Consider the following 15,333-nt stretch of genomic DNA (forward strand, 5'->3'; position numbering starts at 1 on the left):
CTCCACCTGTTATCTCCATCTGCCCTCCATGGAGACCTTCCCCAGACATGCCACATGTTCCCCACCACTGTTTACTATTTCAGCTCCCTATTAACTTCATAACGCTCATCAAAATTTGTAATTCTTGCTTGTTAACTGACCTTTTCTCTTTATTACTTTCCATTAGGTTTTAAGCTCAATGTGGGTAGGAATCACTGTTTTATCTCCAATGCCTAGCCTGGTGTATGGCAGTGAACAGTTAAGATTCTCTGTTAAATTAATTAACAATTATGTATATTGCTTCAGTTGTTAATAACTAATTAATAATTAATAAGTATGTGTTAATTAGGAAATGTAAACGGTTTTTATGTTAGGTAGTGGTTCCAATGTTTGAAAATGAGCAAAATCAAAGATAATGGAAAAGAAGTAAATATAATCAGGCAAATTTCATCGTGTTTACTTTAGGTTTAAGATTTCAAGAAGTCTTGAGAACAGTGCCTAAGCTCTAAAATTTTAATGTTCCATTAACCCTGTTCTTGATTATTTGTAAGAAAGGAGGTTTCACAGTCAGTTTTTGACTTGTTCTTTTGTTTATTCATTCATTTATTTTAAAGACATTATTAAATAATTTTCATATGCTAAGCACTGAGGATACAAACATATAACACACATTCTCCTTAAGGAGCTCAGACACACATCAAAATAACTGTAACATAACATAAAAAGCATTTTAACAGTCACAAGCAAAAAAGACCGTTAGACTTTTAGTTTGCTTGGGGTAGGAATATAAGAGGGAGTCCACAAAGTGTCACATAAGCTCAGAATTCAAGCACAGTAAAAGCTCTCCACCCTGCTTCAAGGCTGAATCACGCAAATGTCTGGCAAAGGGGAAAACGCTTTACCCAATGCAATGAAATCAAGAGAATAACTCTTCGTTTCATTCAAGTAACAACAGACTCCAAGAAAAGTCCACAAAATAAAGCTGACAGTCAAAACCAAAAAAAAAAGCAACTTAGGGTAAACCAGCAGTGAAATGAGCAGGGTCTGCCTTTTTGGTTCCAGACAGCGCAATAGCAGTTTATAAGGAAGGATGATGAAAATTCGGCATCTGAACACCCACAAGCGCACACAGATGCACACACCCATTAAGTCATCCTTCCTGGTCGGGGCCACACGCGGGTCCAGAGCTTATCTCTGAACATTTGGAAAGAGTTACCTTGTTTTAACTTATTGAATAAATATGAAATGGTCTGCTGATGTGTCCCAGCTGGGGGAGGAGGTGCGAAAGGCCCTGCAGAGTGTGGGCGGAAGGTGGGTTGCTGGAAACGCCCTGCATGGAAGGTGATGGCTGACTGGGGGTGAGAGGGAAGTGTGCTGGGCAGAAAGGGGCTCTTCCCCCACAACAGACGGCGCACGCACTCTCACATTCGCTTGGGTTCTTCCTGTTATTAGCTCTGAAGGGACTCAGGAGATTCAGAGTGAGCAAAATTAGAAACAAGATTGGAGTTCGGGGGTGCCAAGCTTCCCCAATTCCAAGACTGGGTTCTGGGGATTTGGCAGGGGCCTTCGAGTCCTTGTTTTATCTGTACTCAACTGTCCATCCCAGCCCAAAATGAGAAAACTCTGTGCTGCATTCAAGACTAATTTCATTTGCTGAAATCCAATAGATTGAGTCACCAAGTACCTTAATTCATGTACTCATTTATTTTAAGCACCTATTCAAAGGGTAGGCATTTTGCTAAAGCAAAGTGCCAGGGATTTCTCCCAGGGTGGCTGGGTGGCAGGCGGGGGCGATGGTAACAAATAGTTTCAGGAAATGAGAACAGAAGAATAGAACAGTGTACGAGAGGGTAGCCAATTGCTTATGAGCAGAGTCCACGGGGTGGACCAGGAGTGGGCATAGACAGCACTCCAGGCTGACAGGACAGTGTGTACATTCCCGTGGAGGCAAAACCCTGCAGGCCTGCTGGGTCAGGGAGTAACATGTCCCAGCCTGGCCAGCACTGGTGGCTTTAGGGAGGCCTGGCAGGAGACATGATGAAGGGCCTGGCCTTTATTCCATAGGCAATGGGGCGCCACAGATGGAATTTAAGCAAAGAAGAGGCATGTCCTGATGTGTGTTTTGGAAAGACAATCTGTTTTGGAAAGAGGTAGTGAGGAAAATAAACTCAGAGTACGGGAGACCTAAAGCACATGGGCTTCTCTCCATCATGTGTAAACTACTCTTTCTGTTCTGATTAATAGTGTGTCCTAAAAAGTCAATATTAATAGTCAACCCCTATGTAGCACTTAGTACGTCCAAGTCATTTCATCTTTTCAACAGTCTTCTATAAAATGGGACTAATAATTCCTATTGATTGAGTTACTGTGGAGACAAATGAAATGATGACATAAGTTTGTACGTAAGGCACATAGCACAGTGTCTGGCATGTGGTAAATTCTCAGAAATGGTTCCTTGCTAGCTTGCATCAGCTCCAACACCTTGTTCCTTTCAGGTTTTGCATCAGCCTCTGCATTATAAGGACTGTTCCTTCCACCAAAGACTTTTGAGGGAGATGAGCAAGAAGGGTGGGTCTTGGAGTGATTCTGACTCTTTCAGCATCTTTCAGGTCTGGAAGCCTGAGGTTCCTGAAAGGCTGGTCGCCAGGAAGCAAAGATTTTTTTTTTTTTTTTTTAGTAGTCTTTACCCAAGTGACCCTGTTCTTGCAAATGCCTACTATATCTGAAGGCAAAATTTCATTAATTTTTATTTATTTGTTAGCAAAAATAATAAATACACATCAAACTATAAAAATTCAAATATTTTCAGAGTTAAAGACGGTATCAAGTTAAAAGAATCACAGCACAGTTAACATGATGATTAATAATCGAAGAAACCATTACTGTGATCTCTGTTAATTAGACATAAATGCTATTTCATTCCCATAAATGATAATTATGACTGGGCAGGGCTGGAAGTGTCTCAGGGACTGTTCTGAAGACTGGCCAGGCGGTCCTATTTGATGTCTGGAGGGAAAGGGTCGGGAGGAGGAAGGCAGAATCTGCGAACCTCAGATACATTCTTTAGGAAAAGACAGGGCCAGAGCGCTTCTCTTTAAAGCCTATCTACATGCAGTCCTCAGTCTGAGGCCAACATTTGGAATCTTTCAATCCTTGTCAAGAAAGGAAGTGTCATCCAGCACTGAGGCACTAGAGGGGTACCCCTATTTTCTCTAGCACCCAGCCCAAGAATGTCTGCATTCCTCCTGCATCTCTTCCAACTCTTGAATCTTAAACACAGAGGAGTGCCAGCAAGAGGGTAAACAAAGGCTGGCTAGGGAATGCTCTGCCGGGTGCTGGAACAGAGCATTCCAGCTTATGCTGGGTGGGCCTGGTCTTTTCTCTGGCTTAGTGTCGGAGGACGCCCTTCTCGCCTAGCCACTCTTTTGTGGGTTTCACTCTTGTTCCTATTTAATGCTTGTCACCTTTCATTAACTTTTGTTGCAGGCATGGGTTTGCTCTTTGACTTTATGTGGCAAGCAGAGGCTTTCTGGAACTATTTCAGATGCAGACACTCATGTTGACGAGTGACAGCTCTCTTAGCCACAAGTCAGCCAGGCAGAGACATCGATTTGAATTCTGGGCTTCCAATCAAATATTCAGAAAGGACACTTTACCCTTTGAAAGCTGCAAAGTAAACAGAGCCTCAGCCTGGGAAGCAATGCTTACTTCAGATTATTTAAACTGAAATTCTAAAGAGAGTCAGTGGTTCGAAGAACTTCAATGAGTGAACTTCAGGCAAAAGCACAGAAAACAAACGTGATGGAATATCAAAGTCGTCCTTGCGACATCAAATTCTTATTGATCTACTCACGTCCTGGGAATGTCTGTCTAAGACTTTTAGCAATTATCATTCTCAAACTGTATTGCCCTACAGGTTGAATGGTTTTCATCGATTAGTATGAATCCATATCCACGTCCTTACAAGTGTTTTTTTTCTTTCATATCATCAGCTCAGAGACACTTAATGCAACACTAAGAAAACATGCTTGCCCAGTGGAAATAGACCACATTTCATCTTCCTTCCAAGTCATTTCGCCACTCTGTATTTACATTTCTGGTTCTTTGCTAATCATGTTTTAATCAAAGTGCCCTTTAAAACTCTACTACACAAACTATAGACCAGCAGCACCCACATCACATAGGAGCTTAGAAAATCAGACTGCCGCCCTTCCCCAGACCTGTCAAATCAGAATCTGGTGAGTCACACTACAGTGAGAGAACCCATCTCAAAGATGATGTGAATCTCACAGATCTACAATCTACAAAAAAAAAAAGCAATTAAAACTTCAACTACAACAGGACATACGTGGGCATAAACGATCATAATACTAATGAACGCCGGCATGCTTACTAAGTGCAGACCTATTATTAGCTCGTGATTCCTGAGATAGGTACCACCCTCCTTGTGTTGTAGATGAAGTACAGAGGCCCAGAGAGCTTACATGATTGTGCAAGACCACACAGCAAATCGGCAGAAGAGGCAGACTTTGAACCCAGGCAGTCTGACTTCAGAGGGCATGTTTTCAACCATTACACTCTACCACCTCCCAGCAGTGGACAACTGTATTCGAGAGATAAAACGGTTCATTCGGGATCTGAAAAAAAAAAGCTAGGTTGCTTAAGATCACTAGTTCAGGCTTGGTAACATTTTTAAGCAGAGACCAGTTGGACACCACAAAGCTCTAATGAAACTCCCTCAGGTATTATCTGAAGATGATGAGGCTCAGAGGGAATGTGTGAAACCCAATGCTCTTTCCAAAAGAGTGGAAAATTGGAGGCCAGACAGGTCTCAGACTCCACTGCACTTCCCATCATGCCCCTTGCCTCTTCTATGCTGCCTCTTAATTCTTTGGGGGTTTTGCTCTTCCAAAGACATCTCACATACCTCAACTGGTATTAAATGATAGCTTTTCCTTTCTTAATTTTCATTCAAAATTTGAAACTATCCATGTTGCTTCGATAAGTTATTTTGTATCCTATTTGAAACCGCCTCATTAAAAAAGGTTGGAGAAAGAAGATTGTGCTTATAAATCACATTCGAATAGCTCTAATACTAAACACTGTGGCAATTTACATTCAAAGTATTAACAGGAACTTTCAGATGTGATAGCCAAAGCGTTCTTCCTTTAATGAAAATCAGTCCTGCCAGCTCTTGAGCATTAATTAAGATAGAATCTCAGTCTGGACTTCAAGAGTCATTTACCTGCTACAGTCTTAGCTCCACTATTCCATTTATAGATGAAAGGAGGGTGGAAGTCCAGGCCCAAGTTAATGTGGCTATGGGATTTGTGCCATCTCATCTAAGACGCCTATTTTTAACCAAATGATGTTTTCTGTCAAAGGTTAGTGCCCCACAAGGATTCTCTCAAGCCCAGAATGTTTGCAGAATGCTGGGTGGGGAGTTTCTGGAACACACTTCAGAAGTCCAAGAAGCCTGAAAACTCTTCCTGTTTAAAGAACAACTTCTGCTATAAAAGGCACAAGACGACTTTCATTTGGAAGCCTGCCCCATCTGGTGGGAGGCAAGATAAAATACGCATGCCCTTAAAATGCCACCCTCGCGACGCCACCCATTTCTGGACTGATTCGGCGGTGGCCTTTCCATAACCTCGACTTTGGTGGTAAGAGAGGAGCTCCAGACCCAATGAACAAAGATCACTGTGTCCCTTCTGAAGCACGTGGTGTAAACATAAATCACTTAGCAACTGATATGCCAGAGTGAGATATGGCGACTCCCAAAGATCAAAAACAGAGCGGACCAAGTTGCTTAGTCTTCTTCCACTTCTCCCAGAGCTCATGGTTCCGGAGGGCCCATGGGCTGGGGGTGGAGGCAGTAGCAGGCCACAGTCTGGCAAACAGAGGTGTAGGTAGTCAGAGCTCAAACACCCCGAGAATCCACCATGGGACCCCAGTCCTGGGGCACTTACCTTGCACTGCCCGGACACGCAGATGGCCGTGCCGTTCTGATCACAGGGCGTCCCATCAATGACCTTCTCAGCTTGCCGCACGTAGAAGCGGTACCCCATTGCCTGGCAGTTCAACTCACATTTCCGATTGCCCTTTACTACCAAAAAAACAAAAACAAAAACAAAAAAAACCAAAAAACTATCAGCATCTTTTTTCCTGTATTTTTTATTGAGACAAAATTCACATAATATAAAAATAACCATTTTAACCAAAGTGTAAAATTCAGTGTTTTTCAGTATATTCACAATGTTGTACAACCATTACCACTAACCAATTCCAGAACATTTCTATGGCCCCCAAAAAGAAACCCTGGACTTGTTGGCTGTCCCTCCCAATTCCCTCCATCCCCCAGATCTTGGCAACCACCAATCCACTTTCTGTCTCTATGGATTTGCCTATTCTGGACATTTTATAACCACATACTTTTTAAAACTACATGAGTGTTATTAGATCTCTCCATATTTAATGGTAGAGGGAAGGGATTGTAGCCTGATCTTACTGGCATATAGTAGAGATTCAATGCTGAGCATTACAAAGGAATTCCTAAAGAATCTCACAATGTAAATACTAGACTCTACTTTTAGATATTCTCCCATACTTTGCCATAGTCATAATTATATTTTATAGGTCAGCAATCACAGTGAGCACACAATTTTAATGTTCTGCTTTTTTCGAAACTTAAAATCTATTCAGTTATATCATTTTTATATTCTTTTAAATGGCTGGAGTTTCCTATAATAATTCCTCCATTATGAGATATTTCAGTGTTTTCCCCATCACTTTAGGTTGAAGCCCAAAGTCTTAAGCAAGGGAGAAAACATCTTTCAAGAGCTGAACCTTGCCTGCCTTTATAGTCTCCTTTCCTACCATCTTTCTTAAGTCTATGCTCTATACCAAACTATACCCATCCTCTGTCCAGCCATTGTTTAACTGTTCCTTCTGCCTTTGCCTCACTTGGTTGGCGCCCGTTTCTACTTTGTTTTAGTTCCCAGGTCACCTCCTCCAGGAAGCCCTCCATGGATCCTGATCTCATCTGTACAACCGACCCATCACAGGCTGATCTGGCCTTCACTAGGATTAACCAAGCTTCACCGAAGCATGGTGTTGAGGGACCACAGGAATATGTCTGTCTTCCTTTTGTGTCCCCAGGACAGAGCTAGGAACAGAGAAAATGCTCAACAAAGCCCTGAGGAATAAAAGGAGGGATGGATAAATGAATATTGGCACTTTTTTTTGGCCTTTCTCTCCCCTCTCCCCACTAGATGTATTCACCTACCTCAGAGTGTTTCTCTATATTTCTATCACTTCGCACAGAGCCTGGCACACAGTAGGTGCTCAAGAAATGCTAAATTAATTACTGCTACAACTAATATCTCCAGGGCAGTTTAGTCACCTTCAAAAAAAAAAAAAAAAAAAAAAATTCCAGGTGAGATGTATTTCCGTATCCAAAAGAGACAGACAAGCCAAGTACATGTTGATTTTTTTTTAAAAAAAACTCTTTTTGAGACAAGACACAGACAGCATGTTCCAGGGTCATACTTTTGTCTGAAAATCTGATTACTGGGTTGGATAATACTGGCTTTTTCCTACACAAGACAATACATCATATTTTCCCCAATGTGGCTGCCTGACTGTCACATGGCAATGAATTTCCTTCTCCAAAGCCACTGAAACTGCTACCAGGAAATAACATGGAGCCTCTGGGACCACATGGTTTAGGAAAGATTGAATCTTCTCTACATCCTAAGCTCTACCTTAGAAGTCAGGAGACTTAGTTTCTTACCCTGGCTGACCGAAAGATGTAAGAGGTGACCTAGGGAAAAAAAAAAAATCAAAGAATACCAAAGATGGAAACACCTTTGGGAATTATCTAAAATGAAACCATCATTTTATAGATTAAAAAAAAAATAACTACAACAGGCCTAAAAAATGAAGTGACAGGTTAGAAGTAAAACTAGCCTCCTAACTTGCTTTCTCATGTCTTCCTAGCTAGACTGTTTCCTCTCTTTCCAGCTCCTCGCTTTCTGAAGTGATAGCAGGACGTATCCAGGTGCATTGCATTTTATGTTAATAAAAGTGTCTGAAAGGCAGCCTCATATGGGCAAGGTTTTGAGTTCTCGCTTCTCTTGGTTTCCTCCCAACTACCTGTATCCTTTGTAGCCACAATATTTTATTTCTCAATATTTGCAACCATACTACAGAAGAACATTCTGAGAAAAATGACAACAAGCCCCCCCACAACACACACACAAAACACAAAAACATAGCCAAACGTGAAATAATTCTGGCAGAATCCTCAAACGGCTACATAGAAATAACCCAGAGGAACGGCCTTAAGTCTGGGCTCCTCCTACCTGTGGCTCAAAGCAGCCACTAGGTCTGACCCTCAGCTTATGTGACTTAGACCTGCCTTCCTAGACTTGCAATATGGAAAAGGGGGATCCTAGGAGATAACTGAAATCTGTGGAAAAGTGCCTCCCTCACCAAATTGCCTAGATCCTGCTGCCTTAGCAATATTCAACCTAGTGCTTCTCATAAAATTACATAAGGACTGACTTCTCTAGACCCCAGATATACTCCCCAACCATTTTAAAATTCCACATAAAAATACATTTGCAGGGCTTCAGTTTAAGGTTGTTTTTTTTTTTTTTTTTTTTTTTATGAAGAATCACTTCATTCCTTTTATTTTCCTTGAATAGAATCACAATTCTGATGCCAGGAGTTGCTTCACTAAGCAGACTTTGTCTTTTGTCATGGTGTAGTTTGTCATGGAGAAAATAGAGGAGTGGCCACAAGCTGGGGGCAATGGGATAAGAGCAAGAAAATTCCTGTTAGAATAAAGCAGGTAGCAGTTAAAGGGTTTACCCTCAAGTAAAGGTTAAATATTTAACCTACTCATTATGTTCTCTTGCCTTGGAAAAGCCATTGATATGAGTGAAGACTTTTTTTTAATGTAAAAAACAAAGATAACAGAAAAGAAGTTTACAGTTACAAAATTTTGGAAGGTGGACAGCAGAAAGACCCGTGGTTATAACTTAGCAGATCTAAGCTAACTTAAGAATTGAAGTAACAAAGCTACCTATACCAAAGCATTTCCAAATGGCAACTTTGGAAATAAAGGAAAATGCAGTTCTAAAAACAGAGTGTTTTAGTTATTAGTTAATCTATGAGAGTGTTTAAGTTATTACGGGTTCTACTTTTCGGAATTGTTGGCTAACGCATCTGAAAATGGACACCTTCATAAAAACAATGAGAACACTGGCAAAAGACAACTAAAGTGATTATACTAAAAACAGACAAAATAGACTTTTAAGACAAAATTGTTATTTAAGACAAATAGGAGCATTTTACAATGATAAGGAGTCAATCCATCGGGAAGCCAACAACAGAGGCCCAAAATACACGAAGTTAATGCGGACAGAATTGAAAGGAGAACTAGACAATTCAATAATAATAGTTTGAAATGCTGATACCTCACTTTCAATAATGAGTAGAACAGTTAGATGATCAACAAGGAAATAGAAGACATGAACAACATTATAAACCAGCTGTACCTAACAGATATCTATTGAACATGCCACCCAACAACAGCAGAAGTCACATCCTTCTCAAGTGCACATGAAACATTCTCCAGAAGGGAACAAACATTAAGTCATAAAACAAGCCTCAATAAATTTAAAAGGATTGAAATCATACAGAGTATGATTTCCACAATGGAATAAAATTAGAAATCAATAACAGGAAGAAATTTGGGGGTTTCAAAAACATGTGGAAATTAAGCAACATACTTTTATATAACTGATCAAGAAAAAAAAACACAAGGAAAATTAGAAAATACTTTGAGAGTAATAAAAATAAAAATACAACATACCAAACTTATGGGATGCAGTTATAGCGGTGCTTAGAGGGAAATTTATAGCTATAAACATCTATGTTAAAAAGTATCTCAGCTCAATAACCTAATATCCCACACTAAGAACTGGAAAAAGAAGAGTAAACTAAATCCAAAGCCAATGTACTGAAGGAAACTAGAATGTAAATAAATTAAATAGAGAAGGGAGAGACGATAGAAAAAATCAATGAAGCCAAAGTTGGTTATCTGAAAAGATCAATAAAATTTACAAACTTTTATACAGACTGACAATAAATAAAGGAGAGAAGACTCAAGATACTAAAATCAGGAATAAAGAGGAGACATTACTTTTGATTTCACAGAAAAAAAGGACTTCTATCCCAGGAGATTAGTCAAGAAAAAGAGAAGGTATCTAGATGGAAAAGAAAGAAATTAAACTATCAGTGAATTGAGATTTTTTTAAAAACATAGATGTTTACAGCAATAAATTTCCCTCTAAGCAACTACATCATTTGTATAAATGATCTTGTATACAAAAAATTCCCCTGAATGCAACAAAAATTATTTGAACTAATAAGCAAGTTCAACAGGGTTACAGGATATAAGATCCATAGACAAAAATCGATTTTATTTCAATACACTATCAATGAGCAATCTGAAAATGAAATTAAGAACATAATTCCATCAAAAAATACTTAGGAATAAATTTAACAAAAAAAGTCTAAGACTTAACACTAAAACTAAAAAATATTGTTGAAACAAATTAAGGAAGATCTAAATAAATGGAATGATTTCTCACATTTATGAATCGGCAGACTTAATGTTAAGATGGCAATATTCCCCAAATTAATTTCAAATTCAATGCAATCCCAATCAAAATACTGACTGGCTTTTTTTGGTAGAAATTGACAAGGTAATCCTAAAATTTATATGGCAATGCAACGGTCCAAGAATAGACAAAACGAACCTGAAAATGTAAAACAAAGCTGGACAATTCATAATCCTTATTTGAATAAACACAGTGTGATATTATCATGAAGCTAGACATATAGATCAATGGAATAGAACTGAGAGTCCAGAAATAAACTTTTATATTTTTAGTCAATTCATTTTTGACAAGGCTGTCAAAACAAATCAATGAGGAAAGAATTGTCTTTGCAACACATGATGCTGAGATAACTTTGCATATCTACATGCAAAAGAATTAAGCTGAACTTCTACATCATATCATATATAAAAATTAACTCAAAATGGATCATCAACCTTAATGTAAGATCTAAAACTATAAAATTCTTAGAAATAACCAGAGACATAAATCTTCGTGATCTTGAATTAGTCAACGATTTCTTAGATGCTATATCAGAAGTACCGATGACAAAAGAAAAAATAAATACGTTGGACTTCATCATGGAACTCCAGTGAGAAAATGAAATGACAACCCATTCAATGAGACAAAATTTTTGCAAATCTTATATCAGATGATGAACTTGCATCAGAATCTACAAAGAACTTTTATAACTCAACAATAAAATGATAACCCAATTAAAAATGGACAAAGAATTAGAAAAGTCCTTTCTCCAAGGAAGATATAGAAATGAATAATAAGCATATGAAACGATGCTCAATATCATTAGTTATTATGGAAATATAATTCAAAATCACAATGAGATATAAATCATTAGCGAAATAAAAATCAAAACCATTTAGCACTCATTAGGATGGCTAAAATAAGAAGTAAGAAATGTTAGCCAAGATATAGAGAAATTGGAACTCTTGTTCAATGCTGATAGGACTGTAAAATGAAACAGCTTCCCTGGAATACATTTAGCACTTCCTCAGAATGTCAAACATAGAGTTACCACATGACCCAGAAATTCTACTTCTAGGTATATACCTATGAGAAATGAAAATGTACATCTTCTTGTTTGAATTGTACATAAATATTCATAGCAGTATTATTCACAATAGCTAAAATGTGGAAACAATTCAAATGTCCTTCAACTAATGAATGGATAAAGAAAATGTGTAATATCCATACACGGACTAATATTCAACAACAGAAAGTAATTGTGAAGTACTGATACATGCTATGACATAGATAAATAATGAAAATATTATGCTAAGTGAAAGAAACCAGTCACAAAAAGCCACATATTTTATAGTTACATTTATTGTCCAGAACAAGCAAATCCATAGAGGTAGAAAGTAGATTAGTGGCTGCCAGGGGCTGTAGTGGCGATGGCTGCACAACTATCTAAATATACTAAAACCACTAAATTAAACTACTTAAATTGGTGGCTTTCATGGTTTGTGAATTTTATCTCAATAAATTATTTAAAAAGAAAAGAAGCAGAAGTTAGCTTCCTAGATCCCCAGCAAATCATCAAATAAATAAGAAAATTCGTTTCCAGATTGAAGGCGCCTACCAAGTGCCCAGGGCAATGGTGTTAGGGGTGGGATTTGATTTTGCACTCCTTATAATTGATCGGTTAGCCTGTTACCGTCTCATGGATAGAGACAGAAGACTCCTCAGTCAGAGATAAAGAACTTTTTTACTCAAGGAAGAGCAACTAGAATGAACACCAGCATGTTTGTGCCAATTCCGCTTCCTCCTAAGTCTCATGGGGACAACATGTGGGAGCCTAAATGGATGCTACACATGCAATGGTTTTGCATTGCTGCTGAGGAGCACCGAGGTTGAAGAACCCACTGCTTTTATGGGAAGCGATAAGAAACCCTGCTCTTTGTCCTCGATGGAGATTTGTCTCATTCCTCGAGGTTGCTCATTGTAAACGCAACCTTGAGAAAGGACCCAGTTTAAGGGTGGTCAGGGTCGGGCATTCTTGGCATATTCCACAAGATCTGTAGGAGCACAAGGGATCCATGGAGAGGTCTCCCACTAAATGCATAATAATGAACAACGCCAAGCCACATGGCTGTGAAATTTCAAGACACTTGAGACAAAGAAAAGACAACACAGGCTATCTGAGAGGAAACAAACAAATAAATTGGTATTGGATTTCTTCTCAATAGTAACTCTGAAAGCTAGAAGATAATTGAGCAGTGCCTCATGAATTTTGAGGGGAAATAGAATTCTATATCTAGTTAAATTAGGATTCTATATCTAGTTAACTTCTTAACACTTAAGAAAAAATTACAATTAGAATTAGAGTTCTATATCTAGTTAATTCTATATCTAGTTAAATTAGAATTCTATATCTAGTTAAATTCTTAACACTTCAAAAATAAAGGCATCTTCAGAAATTCAATTCTCGCACAATTTACACAATTTGCACCTTTATTAGAAGATGTGTTCTACCACAGAGAACGAATAAACCAAGAAAGAAGGTGTGGGATCTAGGAAATAGAAGATCTAACCCAAGAGAAGCAGAAAGAGCGGCCCAGACTAGCGTGGAAAGAGACTCTGATGGGACAAATGTGCATTAGGAAAGCCTGGAGAAGGTAAGAAGGTTCTAGGAGACATTTCTTTAAGGGAATGAAATGAATAAAATACCTAATAAATTTTAAGTTATTGGGATACCGAGTTACTGAAAGAAGATTTGCACAATTTAGAGAGCTTGGGGTTGTATAAGTGTGAAATACAAAGAAAAGAAGACAAGCTAAAAACAGAAAAGTATTTATTAATAACAGGAAAAAAAAGAAATTCAGGAAAAGGAAAGTAATTGCAGTATATGGACTGGGTGTGACTGCGTGATGCCCAGATTATTGACCATCACCACCCAATCAAAATCAGAATGTCCCCATTACCTGGGGGGAAATGAAGTGTCACCTGCTGGTAGTTGACAGCTGTGTCTTTCTGGAACTTGCCATCAGCCTAAGGGAGCCCCTCACCCAAGGCTGAAGCTCATTCTGAGAGCTAGCCCACGCCCAGGGACTGGTCCATGTGTAATACGAAGGCCCCCTCAGACTTAATTTTGGGTAACTCTACAAGGCTATTCCAGCTCAGAACTTCCTGAGGGACCAGGTGCAGCTTCTGTATGACTGTCCCAGTCCAACTTCTCCCTCTGTCCAATCTTGCATCTCAGTGTTCCAGGTTCACTCCCAGATAAACACTAGGCACAAATCTCTGCCCTCAGGATCAGTGTTTTGGAGGTCTGACCTAAGCTAGTATGCTATAAGGCTCAGCTGTGAAGACTATGCACATGGGTACCATGTAAGCAATGGTTATTAATCTAAGCAAAATCATAACCTGATTATGTTGAGAGGGTGTGGGATTGGAGGAGCGAGGTGGAGAGAGAAGATGATGAAAGAGGGCTACATCCTCATCTTCAACAGAAAATATTTGAAACTGAAAAATCCAGGAATAATGATTTAAACATAATTTAGAGATAAGAAGGTAAATAAATGTATAGCTACAATAGTCAGGGAGTAAGAAATATTGGGAGGGGGCAAAGTTTGCAGAACTATTTGACTGTAAAATATATCTATGGAAAACTTGGATTAAACAATAAAAACTAATTTTAAAAAGAATATAAAAATAACTCCAATAATTTGGGCTCTCAGAAATAGAATCCTGCAGTTATTATTAATGGTTGGTCCCTCCCATTTCTATTCAAAATTAACACAAAATGATAAAACTCCTTGTTGTCTTTTCAGGAACTCTGAATAAGTGGGAGAGTAAAATGTTGCTTTCTAGGAATGCAAATGTCGCTGAAGTGTGGATGTTCTAGATTTTAGCTAGCTTTGCCATTATCTAGGTTTGCACTAGCTCTCAGTTAGCAAGAGGGAGACTCTCAGAAGGATGGAAGGGGCCAAAAGTAGCAGGAAAGGAGCAGCAAGCTTTTCCCACAATTGCACATTCTCCCACCCTCACATAAGCAGGGAGAAAGTCTCAGGTAAGAAACGGGAAGAGATTCTGTGAATAAACACGCAGGGCTATTCTTGGAGAATGGATAACATCTGTGCTTAGTTTCGGACCCATTCAAACTTCACAAGTTCACTCCAAGTTTAGCACCGAAGCCCTCATTTCCCAGGCTCAAGTTCCATGTTTTTGGTAGAATATATGATATCCCTGTTCAAGAAAAGCAGCCTCATAAATGCAGCTCATAAAACTCAGACGTGGCAGGGTGCTTACCCAACGCATGCTGATGAGTGAAGTGTAAATGAATTAGAAACATGTGGATGCAATGTCTTAAGTGTATATGCAGGGTTTAAATAACATGAAAAGGGGGGCTGCTCAAAGCCCGAGCAGTGCACATGGAGTAGCAGCATTTGGTCCATGCGAATAAATCAGCAGCAAGAGAGCCAGAGCAGGGCTGGTCTTGACCTCCACTGACTGCATTGTCTATGTGGTATTCTATTTATGACAAAGGGTCTGCCTGCCCTTGGACTCCAAATTCTGGACTAGACACAGGTGATTATTATTTAAACTGCTTTCCCCTAGACTGCATTTTCCAGGACAAAGCTATGGAAAATAAGATGAGGAGAATGCTTCTAAGAGCCCAGACTCTTCTCTGGAATTAGAAAACTGT

At 39.1% G+C, this 15,333-nt stretch overlaps 1 protein-coding gene across 1 annotated transcript in view; it reads right to left on the bottom strand.

Moving 5' to 3' along the window:
* THSD4 (thrombospondin type 1 domain containing 4) overlaps positions 1-15,333 on the bottom strand; it is a 447,797-nt gene that overhangs the window by 305,667 nt on the left and 126,797 nt on the right. Inside the window, exon 4 of the mRNA XM_025040368.1 lies at positions 5,949-6,085. Within this exon, the coding sequence (XP_024896136.1) occupies positions 5,949-6,085 (137 nt within the window). The remainder of the gene's footprint in view (positions 1-5,948; positions 6,086-15,333) is intronic.

The sequence above is a fragment of the Pteropus alecto genome, unplaced genomic scaffold (assembly GCF_000325575.1).
Source record: "Pteropus alecto unplaced genomic scaffold, ASM32557v1 scaffold38, whole genome shotgun sequence".
In the NCBI taxonomy this organism is placed as follows: Eukaryota; Metazoa; Chordata; class Mammalia; order Chiroptera; family Pteropodidae; genus Pteropus; species Pteropus alecto.